The sequence below is a fragment of the Diplotaxodon limnothrissa genome, linkage group LG15 (genome assembly GCF_057381915.1).
Source record: "Diplotaxodon limnothrissa isolate DT_005_m linkage group LG15, D_limnothrissa_male_GT1.1, whole genome shotgun sequence".
Taxonomy (NCBI): domain Eukaryota; kingdom Metazoa; phylum Chordata; class Actinopteri; order Cichliformes; family Cichlidae; genus Diplotaxodon; species Diplotaxodon limnothrissa.
Window position 1 is genome coordinate 15494097 of NC_140610.1, and position 11432 is coordinate 15505528.

An 11432-nucleotide genomic window follows, 5' to 3' on the forward strand; every position below is an offset into this window, starting at 1 on the left:
GGGTTTTGGCATTCATACGCTGATATACAGTCAAACCTATCTCCAGTTGGCTTCATTACAATCTCTCTATTTGAAAAAAACAAAACTAAAAGGCGAGAGTAACGGACAGGATTTACCTTTAATTCATCCAATAATAATTGCTGCTTTTTGGGAGAATAAATGTTATTTCTTGTTGGTGGAACAATTTAATTAAACTGACAAAAAGGCATTGAGATCAAAACTTCCAGATCTTTATTGATACGATGGGAGCTAAACAAGAGCCAGTAAAAACCCTTTAACTGCAAGAGAATCAGCACATAAAGTCACCGCTGGCCGGTGTAGAGACAGATGAAGCATATGCGTTTCCCCTTCAGTCAGTCACATCCAGCGAGCAGCCGGAGATAAAGCGGCGTGGATACTGAAGACACCGGGCTCTTAAAGCAAGAGGTAAAATGAAAGGCCACAGCTTGAAAACAGCTTTTCTTGTCTTAGAGTTATTTAATCAAATGGGGTACTTTAAAATAAAAACTATAAGTGATGTTTAACTTGTAATTTAACCATCCTTGTGTCCGTGTCTGGTTAAAAAGACCGCGTTTCAGTTACCTTCTTCTGAGACAAACCTCTCTTGAACAAACTGGGATGTTGCCAATAAAAATAGTAACACCAGTTAATGGTTGCAATGTGAAAGTTAACATCTGTTGGACTGGGTGACTGAGGCCAGGTCTGTCCACGTTTATTTTTCTTCTTTCCTCCTTTGATGCTTTTCTCCCCACCAGCTTTCCAAAGAGGACCGACTCTTAATCCTCTGCTTTGGCCTCCATCTCCTCAGCGTCGTCGTCTCCATCCACCTCGGCGTTCTCGCGCTCTAACCTCTCCAGCTGCCGGGCGAGCTCTGTCTCATCCGTGTCCGTCACCACCTTAGGCTGCAGGACAAAGTTTACAGTATAGGCAGATGAGCTAAAGACAAACATGTCCATCCATCCATTCGCTTCCGCTTCTCCTTTTCAGGGTCGCGGGGGGCGCTGGAGCCTATCCCAGCTGTCATAGGGCGAGAGGCGGGGTACACCCTGGACAGGTCGCCAGTCTGTCGCAGGGCCAACACACAGGGACAGACAACCATTCGCACTCACATTCATTCACACATTCACACCTAGTGGCAATTTGGATTATCCAATTAACCTATCCCCACAAGCTGCATGTCTTTGGACGGTGGGAGGAAGCCGGAGTACCCGGAGGGAACCCACGCAAACACGGGGAGAACATGCAAACTCCACACAGAAAGACCCCGGCCTGATGTTGGAATTGAACTCAGGACCTTCTTGCTGTGCGGCAACAGTGCTTGCCACCGTGCTGCATGATCATGCCAAGACAAACATGATCATGAAAAAAAAAAAAGAAGAAAGAAAGAAATCATTCACCTCCATCTGGATATTAAACACGCCCCTCTTCTCTTCAATCTTCTCCTTGATAGCAGCCATGGCCTGGTTGAGGACAGAGAGGCCCTCTGTGCGCTCCAGGGTGGTCGTCGTCATCACATAGCGAGGGGGAGCGATCAGGTTGATCTGTAGAAGGTAAACACCATGAGAGACAGATCCAAGTAGAGCCTACAGCTAGAGACTTTTTACTTCTTGATGGAAGAGAGAAGGATTACCTTGATGGGCATGGCCTCTGTGGAGCAGCCCAGCCCAGCCCTCAGAGCTTCTTTCACGGCGTCGATCCCCTCGTAACCATAGCACGCCACTTCAATGTCTGCACGAGGTAGAGGAGGTTATCTTCACATTTCCAATTTATTCCTAAGTCCAACTGAGAAACACTGTGAGTAAACAGTCACCTGCTCTGATTTTGACAGCCTGTGGAGTGAGTCGCCTGTTGATGTTATCAATCAACACATTCCTCTCCTCCTCTGTTAAATCCAGGCCATCCAGAATAGCAGGATCTCTGCAGAAAGCCATCAACATGTAAATGTGTGCACACACTGAACAACCTGTGTTTCATTTTAATAAGAGTTGCTGAAATGAGAACTTACGATACAGCCTGTTTGAAGACATCATAAGCGCCGTATCCTGGCCGCTTGTATTTCTCGTCGAAGACCCATGCGGTGCGCTGGTACAAGCTCTCTAGCTGCTCGTCCTTACTGTACTCCAACACCTCTGCCACGTGTCGCAGGATGCTGTAAACCTGCAAGCACTTTCAAAATCAGCTCAGCGCAAACAAACAAGATAGACGTTTACAATTTCTTACAAATACACGTCTCACTTGTCTCACAATATTATAATGAACGCCTGAACCAAATGACCACTACTTTGACCACAACAAGGCTCAAAGGCAAGTTCCATCTACCTTAACTTTACACAAGACAAGGAAGTCCTCTCCAGGCTGGGCAACTTGCACCAAAATGACCGAGACAGATAAAAAGCACCTGACCAACTTACAGTTTTAGATTTGGTGAATTTATCCTCACACTTGATGGCCTCCTCTGGCGAAACTCTTCTTTTTGATAAATCAATGTATCCTGAGAAGAAAACAGAAGGAATGCAAAAAAAGCTGTTTTAGTGCAGCAAGTAGTTTCTTACGATTAGGAATGATACGATTAACTAACAGGGAGGGATTCGATGGCCACTTGCTGGTCTAAGTTTCAAAATGTGCTCGTCTTTATTTCCTCATTACCACCTTTGCATTTCCATCCTGTGTCTCTACTCGAGTGTCGGTACATGGATCACAGGTCAAATCTGCACAACTATCTATATAAAGAAAATAGCCACGTAATACGAGTCAGATGAGCTGCATATTTTGCGATTAGCAGAAAATGTCCAGTTCAGTAACTCAGTTCAAAGTGCTCATGCTTAACTCATGTCAGTTTTGTTTTTCCTTTTTTTTTTTTTTTTTTGAATGTATGAAATATGCCGATGTGTTATAAACTCAAAAATCATCATCTTCATTCATCTTATAACGAGCCTCAGTTCACCCACTCTCTCAGACAAGCTGTTTAAGGCAAACTTGCATCTGATTGGGCTGCTGCTGGTGGGTGGAGCTGCAGTTCCCACAGAACTTTTGAACAGATAAAGATATCACCTTCTAGTGACATCATACAGAGCCGAAAGCACAAGAAGGGTCTGAAACGGTGCATTAAAAAGCAGCCTGAAGCCTGAGCTTCAGGAATTACTCATACATATGGTGACCTCATCAGGTCCCCTTTAATTATTCTGTGTGTCATGTGAGACAGTCCTGACATTAAACTGGTGAATGCTATAACATAATGCAAGTTATTGATCATATTACCAACCACAGCCTGTCTCAGTCCACCTGATGTCACAGAATAACACCTCTAGCTTCAATTCAAAAAAGGAAATGTGGACCACACAAAAAGATCTCATTTCATATGGTTTTTATTCCACCACTGCCCTGCAGATCCGACACACCGCCAGTTTCAACTATACTAATCTACACTCACCCTTCTCTTTGTCTACTCGGATGACGACCACGCACTCGTTGCGGCCTATGCGGATGAGCTTGTTGATGGAGCGGATACGTCGACGCGACAGCTCGCTCAAGAGGATCATGCCCTCGATGTTGTTGTACTCCAAAAGGCTGACGTAGGCACCCATCTCAGCGATGGACCTCACGTTCACCATCACGACATCCTCCACCTCTGGGAACCGGTGCTGGTAAAATCGACAGCTGAGCCCCGGCATTGCTGTGAGGTCAGAAACAGTTAAGAAGACAGGGGGAGCTTAACGTCTGCAAGTCATGGCACAAATCTTCACTTTGCAGTTTTAAACACTGTGAAAAGTGCTGCTCGGCCTGTAACTTGGTGTTTCGGTACTAATAAATACAGTTTTTATTCTAGTTAATAAAAAAAAATAGTCAATAACTTGTAACTAGCATCTCTGCCTCCACTGCTTCAGTTTTCACCAAAGGTTGTTTAAAAACAAGTCCCACAACTAAACACAATCAAAGCTCAACATTAAATTAGCAGAGAACCATGTATAAATTATTTCATTCTGGTTTTCTTTGTCTTTTTTAATCTCAATCATAGTGATTTGTGAATAATCTGTCACACCATCCCTCTGACAATCCTCCTTTTAGATGTAGTGAAAGAGACATGCAGAGCACGTGTCAGAGCAGATGCTAGAGACAGAATGAGAGGATCTGGTGTGGTGACCCCTAAAGGGAGCAGTCACCTACAGCACCTACAACGTAACCTAAGTAAAGGACCCATGACCCATTCATGCTTGTGTATGGTCTATTACGTGTTAATTACTTAATGGTTGTGAATCAGTGTTTTATATGTGGGGTCAGCCACAAATTATAGAGCCAATGATTATTATTCTCTCACTAATAAAATACAAACTATGCTGTGAAAAAGTAGACAGAAATGCACAAGAGGACTCAAAAATACAGAACAATCGTAATAGTTGTGGGCTGCGTCCACACGATGTCTAATTACATGTCAGGTTACAACATAGGCTTTCAACACAGAAGCACAAATCCCTTGTTACCAGGGCACATCACCGTGTTAACTTCTAGATTAGCTTGTATGAAATCACTGCCTAATGACCAAACAAACTCTCCTTGAAACAGCGTCATCATTCCATTCAAGATCTCCTGAACATTTTTCTGTTACAAACACTCATACCGCTGACTGGTCTGCAGCAGCCGTGCTGCTGTCGGCCTGTATTATGTGTATGACCACTTTATATTCTTCTAATATCACAGTTGTCTCCTCTTTAAAATCAACGTCCCTGCTGGCAGTAGGCTTATCCAGGTTTATGACCGATTGGATGCTGCTAATGCCAACTCTCTCATGTAACTGCACTTGTAGCTAGACTGAGATGACAAATAAGGGGACAGCCTTGCTATTCCCCAAATCTTTTGCTTTTAACATCCTGTAGTCCCTGTAACCTGAGGACAGCAGCCTACCCCCTGGAGTGTTTGACCCTTAGATCCTATCACCGTTGTTTTCCCATTCTTTGATCTCATCACTCCTGATTGTTGTCTTTAAACTCTAGTATCTTCTGCTTCTGTTTAACATTTACATATAAATCATCTCCTAGTGATAGTCCAGTGTGTGAATGTGTGGATGACTGAATGTGTAAAGCGCTTTGGGGTCCTTAGGGACTAGTAAAGCGCTATACAAATACAGCCCATTTACAAATACCATGCCTCTTTGGTGGGTCAGAGTTGGCTCATCTTCCAGGACCCACTATCTGGGCTAGTATATGGCTAGTCCATTTCTTTGAGAGTTGATATCACATCAAGATGATAACCACCTTGATGTGATATCATGGTTATGCAGGCCACAGACAGGCAATTGGGACACAATGTCAGCAACCACAAGTACTCTGAGTTTGAATAACAATCTGTTGGGTGTAAAATGCTGCAGTCAGCCAATTAACATCAACCCCTTTCTACATCAGAGTATTTCAACTATACACTGCAGTGCCTGTAAACTCAGCTACCAGTAAAGACATTCCTTTATGGAAGAACACTGTAATGAAAAATATCACTTTTTCTATTTTACTCAGATTTTAAAATATTAGCTGTGGTCATTTTTAGAGGCTTTAACCTATAAGAAGACTTTGGCCATACAGATGTTTTCTCTCTAATCCTTAGTCTACTATCAAGAAAGGTGTGGACAAAATAGAGAGATACCTTCAATATTAAACGAAAAGTCTCAGGATGTTTGAATGGAGCCACTTATGTGTGTTTCTCTGTTTTCCCACCGAACAAAATCCAATGCCCAGGTTTAGCTTATAAAAATATCCAGGACATAAAATAAAAGCAGCGAAATGAAACAAACTTCTGCCATTTGTCGTTTTCTCCTGTTGCTGTGAATGGACTGATGTAACGCATCATCATCGCAGAAAAATCACTTACTGTTTAAAAGACAGAATCGGCGACAAAATATGGACACAAAAAGCTGCTTACCAAATATTTAGTACGTGTTACCAGCGACTGTATGACTTCCTAGTTATCACATTTAAAACCACGAGAAGAATGTTCATTCAAGCGCAGAAACGCTTTCTTTCAACATCAGTTAGCTTCCCAGCTAATAACCCGGTGCCCAGCTCACATGCGGCACACGCAGGCTAAGCTGTTAGCCGGCTATCTGCCAGTTCCGATCGTTCCCCAGTCCCCGCCAAACGACATCTTCATAAAACAAACTCACCTGTGTCATAAGGTTACAGAACGACGCGCCTGAATGTTCCGTGCTGACTTTGTTTAAATGTCAGATTCGGTTTTCTTTCTGGTGTTTTTTTTTTTTAATGAGTAACTCGGGCCCGCTAGCTCACATTCATGGGTGTGCTAATTTGTCGACCCGGAAAAGATCGTAGGGACCCTCCACACTGGCGCATGTGCAGAACGAGTTTGGTTCTTTGGTCACATGACGCGGAGGGCCAGCTGATCATCGCCGACAAGATCACGACCGTCAACTCGATCTGCTCTTCTAATCCTACACGAAGAGCAAGATTTTAGCTGTTATATGTCTAGATTAATAATTCAGGATTCGAGCTAAAGTTGTAGTGTTGATTTAGGGAAGCGGGAGTGAACTGAAAATCTCAGTAATCGACAAAAAACGGAAAGATGTCTGGAAAAGACAGGATCGACATATTCCCCTCCAGAATGTAAGCAGCTTGTGCGATGGCTAGTTGCTAAAGCAATGTAGCTTCGTTAAAGCTCATATACCACTGTTTTGTTGACATATTTGCTTTTATATATGAAAGTTGTGGATAATTTTCTGCATGCATTTGAAAAGCAGGGATCGCCGTTTTGTTTTGTGCCAACGTTACCGTTTAAAAGAGGAAGAATCCTGCTGCTGTCATGTGATATTTCTAACATTATCCAAGTGTGAGCTGTCAATCGGAGAGACTTCATTTTAATCTAATTTCACCTGCTTCCAGTTATATTACATTTAGGACTACTGAAACTGTAAAACACCGAGGTCCTGGGTGCAAATATCAGTGAGCTGTGTATGTAGAGGAGTGGTGCAGATTGTGTTGTTCCTTACCTTGTTTTAAAAATAACGCTATTACACAAATCACAGCATGTGACACCTTCTGTCCGTAGACTCTTGGATCAGATAAGATCTCCTGAAAAAAAATCAGAAATTTTTGAAAATTTCTAAAATTCTGAAATGGTGAAAAACAGAAGAAATCTCAGGAAAATTAATGGGATCTCTCTTCCATGATGGGAAGGGATTCAGCAGATGTTGTACAGCATAGAGCAACAAAAGTAAATTTATATTATAGACGATCAGGATGACATCGTTAACAATCTAACATGTAACAATCTGTGAGTAATGTGACACAAAAGTGGGCTTGAATGTTGATGGCTGTATATTTTTGGCTGCTCCCTTATTCACAAAGAGGGATCCACAGAAGATGGATCCCCATATTTAACTGGTCTTACTCCAGGGATCTCTAACCTTTACACTATGGAGCCATGTTAAATTCCAACACAGGCCTAAGGCAGCATATGAGTCACCTGCTCAAGTCTGGAAAGAGCTGGGGAAAGATTCTGATTTGGAAAATCTTATTCAGCCTTTATTTAAATTGAAAGTTATCAGTCATGATAATTTAAATGAAAAGTCAATGAACAGTCAATGACAAGTGAGTTACAACTACTTAGCCATTTAGCAGATAAAATTCAACTTGTCAGCAGCTCATTGTAAGGTCTCCCACCAGAACTACAACACATGGACTTATATATTAGCTAGATGAAAGAGACGAACAGATACTACTACTTATTCATTTTTAAGGTAAGCTAGCAAATGGCTGGATGAATTACAACCCAGGCCTCCACACTATAGCCCTATAATATACAGGTTTTCCTGCTAAAACCAGTGAACCACACTGGTGCTCCAGAACAAACTACTACTCTTGACAATTAGCATTTAGTAGCCTGGTAGAAGAGGGAACAGAGGAGTTTCAGTAGTGGGTTTTTTTCCGCTTCATGGGCGCAGGATAGCCCTGACCTGAGGGCATTGAAATAAACTCACTAGAGAGAATGTGGCCACCTTGATTAATAAGACCCTTTTCTTTCTGAACTACACGTTTCTTTGGACTTGGTACTCTTGGAGTATAAGACTTTAATAATGCTATTAAGGCTGTTCCTGTCCTTCAGAGATGACCCATTGAACCAGTATATGAAATGGGGAAAATAAGAAGCAAATCCATTTAAAAAAAAAGAGCTTTAACAAGCATAGAGGTCGAGAGAGAAAAGAGGAAAATCTGCCGGTTTAAAAAAAAAAAAAAAAACTGGGGTGAGGGTATCAACTACCAGAGAAGAGAGACAGAGACCTTGGGATGGCCTAAGGTCTGAGTGAAAACATGACAAGGAGATGAAATGAATGAAACTTGGTTGTGTCATTTTACCCCTAATTTAACCATCTGATTCAAATAGTGTTAAAAATATGTGGGTTTTCTCTGGATTTGCAGGGCTCAGACCATCATGAAGGCTCGGCTGAAGGGAGCACAGACCGGCCGCAACCTGCTCAAAAAGAAGTCCGATGCCCTCTCCATGCGCTTCCGTCAGATCCTTCGCAAAATTATTGAAGTCAGTTTAAAATGAGCCTTCGTTTTTGGTCCTAATGTGGTCAAAAGAACCGATGATGCAACAAATACTTTATTCATACATCATGATCTTTGGTTGGAGGCTGTAGCTCATGATAATGCTCAATTAATCTGATACTAAGAGGTGTTTCTATAGTAATTAATTGGGTACCTTCATTGTTATAAACTAACAAATTACAGCCAGTCTGAATCAAAACCTCATGAAATAAAATCTTCCTGAAGGCTTTCAGCTACATGTTTCCCAAAAGTGTGTTTATTTATACTTTTAGACTAAAACCAAGATGGGAGAGGTGATGAGGGAGGCTGCCTTCTCTTTGGCTGAAGCTAAATTTGCTGCAGGAGACTTCAGGTAAGAATGAGAATAACGTGTCAGCGACGTGATGTTGTGTTCTGGTGCAGATACACAAGCAACTTCCATCTGTTGTTTTTGGCCTACAGCACAACTGTAATCCAGAATGTTAACAAAGCCCAGGTGAAGGTCAGAGCCAAGAAAGATAATGTGGCAGGTTAGCATCAAAAAATATTTTCTCATTTTTAATCATTTTTTTGTTTTGTTTTGTTTAAAATATCTGCTGCTTTTCTTCTTTTAGGTGTCACCCTTCCAGTATTCGAACACTACCAAGAAGGCGGAGACAGTAAGTCCAGTCACACGTCTGAGTTTGGTGTAACTCTACATCGGGTTTGAAGGGAATCGCAGAGAGCGCTCACCCCACGATGTGTTTGTGTCTGTCAGGTTATGAGCTCACCGGTTTGGCGAGAGGAGGAGAGCAGCTCTCGAGGTTGAAGAGGAACTATGCCAGAGCTGTGGAGCTGCTTGTGGAGTTGGCCTCCTTACAGGTAGGAGGCGCTGTTACATATTAAAAGCATGCTTTATAGTTAGGGTTTTTTCCCCCCAGTGGTATTATCATTGAAAAAAGCACAATGTAACGTCCCTCATTGAAACTAAAATTGTATTGATGATCTCAAATGTAACTGTGCACAATGTGAGTGTATAATCAAAGGCTCACATCCTAAATGACCAAAACAACTCGTGAAAACAAAGGGGTAGCGTCTCCCGCTATAGTTTGTGTATTCCTGCTGTGTGGCATATCACTACAACATTACCACAAAGGATACATTCGTACACTGAGCCTGTGTGGATTAAAGATGCAGATAAAATGTAATCTATACTCTAGAAAAGCTGAAGTTTAAGTGGAAAAAATTGCTCAATTTTGGTTTGCAGACATCTTTTGTCACTCTGGATGAAGCCATAAAGATCACCAACCGCCGTGTGAACGCCATCGAGCACGGTAAACACACTTAACATTCAACTGCAACCTTTTATTAATACATTTATTTATTTATTAATTTTTTAAAAAAAAAAAAAAAGGGTTGGTGCAGGTAAAATAATTTTGAATCCGCTTTGCAGTGATTATTCCCAGGATTGATCGCACCCTCACCTACATCATCACAGAGCTGGATGAGAGGGAGCGAGAGGAGTTTTACAGGTGATGATGTTTTCTGTCTGCCTCGTGAAGGTTTTAGTGCATAAACCTAAAAAAAAACTTATCAGGAGGCATCTTTTGCATGTTTATTAGATATTCTTGTTCCAACTGGCTGTCCACAGCTCCGAATTCATTCTGTCACTACCCCAGCAACTTAAGTCCAAAACCAGACTGCCCAATCCTCAACTTTTGGTTATAACACAGAATGTTCTCTGCTTTGCCAGACTGAAGAAGATCCAAGAGAAGAAGAAGCAGCTAAGGGAAAGGACGGAGTTGGAAATAGCCGCCCGTTTAGCTGCTCTGGGACCCATCGCTGAGCCCGCCAACATGCTGACAGAGGAGGCGGATGAAGATCTGCTGTTTGAGTGAGGAACATTACAGGCCACCGACTTCACTAATCCTTTTATTTATTCTGTGCCTCTCTGGCCACGTCTGCGTGTCTTTACGTCAGCGATGAAAGTTGTTTGTTTCTTTTTTTGTGTCCACGTCGTGATGATTAGTTCTGAGTGTTTCCAGATGTGTACAGGGATCAAAGTGCTGTTCGGTATAATACACAAGTGAGACCAAAGCAGTCTCTAACAAATTAAGCAAATATTACAATGAATATGTTTACACATGGTGTGCAAGTGATGATAAAGAAGCGTCCCGGGTGACCGATCACCTTGTAGATATTCAAGTTTTATCATATATAGAGGCATTGCATGCTGTACAGCTTAAAGTGGTTGTGGATTTCAGAGGGTGCGAGTGTGCGCCGTGGAGACCCGTCCTGCTGCTCACTTCATATCGTGCGGTTCCTGTTACCTCACTGCAGGCTGTTTACCATTTCACCAGAAGCCCCAATGTGACCCTGTTGTAAAATGTGATGTGCAAGTCAAAACAGCCCAACACTTCATCCAAATAAAGATGTTCTAAATATTCAACCACTGATTGAATTTCTTTTTTCCCCACTGAAGGGAAAACATTTTAAGTTCCATATGTGAAGACTGCTAAGAGACTGCTTCAAAACCTTTAATCAAGTGCAAATTATACTGTGTTTAAGCAAAATTAAATGTTATCTTTTTTCAAAGGAGATCCATTTCAGAGGTGTTCTCACTATTGGATACATCCCATTTAAGTGAGAGGAGAAACTGAATAAGGAACTTATGTTAGTTACCCAGTGGCTCTGGCAAGAGTGGCACCACAGTAGATTTAGACACATTAACACTGTGTTGAAAAATGTTTTTAACTGCAATCTAAACTTATGAAAGAAAAAAAACTCTAGCATGCTGATAAGTCTTTTGCCAGTTTGGTCAAATTTGTTTTGTAAACGTGCCTGATGGCCTTGATGGACATGGTTATTGCTTCCTGTTCTTAGCTGCAGCCGGTTTGATAGTCTACTGCTGTCACCCATCTGCTT

General features: G+C 41.9%; 2 protein-coding genes across 2 annotated transcripts; one reads left to right on the forward strand and one right to left on the reverse strand.

The window, feature by feature from the left end:
* Positions 1-185: 185 nt before the first annotated feature.
* Positions 186-6307, reverse strand: eif2s1b (eukaryotic translation initiation factor 2, subunit 1 alpha b). The gene is made up of 8 exons (XM_085372096.1): positions 6149-6307; positions 3431-3673; positions 2412-2491; positions 2006-2157; positions 1811-1917; positions 1631-1728; positions 1398-1541; positions 186-902 (listed from the first exon to the last, which is right to left on the reverse strand). The coding sequence occupies exons 2-8, from the start codon at positions 3669-3671 to the stop codon at positions 777-779; spliced, it is 948 nt and encodes a 315-aa protein (XP_085228222.1). The 5' UTR covers positions 3672-3673; positions 6149-6307; the 3' UTR covers positions 186-776.
* A 69-nt stretch (positions 6308-6376) lies between these two features.
* atp6v1d (ATPase H+ transporting V1 subunit D) lies at positions 6377-10933 on the forward strand. The gene is made up of 9 exons (XM_085372115.1): positions 6377-6605; positions 8418-8535; positions 8822-8901; positions 8991-9058; positions 9143-9187; positions 9286-9389; positions 9775-9841; positions 9961-10039; positions 10261-10933. The coding sequence occupies exons 1-9, from the start codon at positions 6565-6567 to the stop codon at positions 10403-10405; spliced, it is 747 nt and encodes a 248-aa protein (XP_085228241.1). The 5' UTR covers positions 6377-6564; the 3' UTR covers positions 10406-10933.
* The last annotated feature ends 499 nt before the right edge of the window (positions 10934-11432 follow it).

Excerpts from the sequence above, each read along its gene's own strand:
- eif2s1b (XM_085372096.1), bottom strand. The coding sequence starts at position 3,671 with ATGCCGGGGCTCAGCTGTCGATTTTACCAGCACCGGTTCCCAGAGGTG. Across the intron at positions 2,158-2,411 it reads AATTCACCAAATCTAAAACT|GTTTACAGCATCCTGCGACA; the intron begins GTAAGTTGGTCA and ends AAGTGCTTGCAG. Across the intron at positions 1,729-1,810 it reads GGCTGTCAAAATCAGAGCAG|ACATTGAAGTGGCGTGCTAT; the intron begins GTGACTGTTTAC and ends TACCTCGTGCAG.
- atp6v1d (XM_085372115.1), top strand. The coding sequence starts at position 6,565 with ATGTCTGGAAAAGACAGGATCGACATATTCCCCTCCAGAAT. Across the intron at positions 6,606-8,417 it reads GACATATTCCCCTCCAGAAT|GGCTCAGACCATCATGAAGG; the intron begins GTAAGCAGCTTG and ends CTGGATTTGCAG. Across the intron at positions 8,902-8,990 it reads TTTGCTGCAGGAGACTTCAG|CACAACTGTAATCCAGAATG; the intron begins GTAAGAATGAGA and ends TTTGGCCTACAG.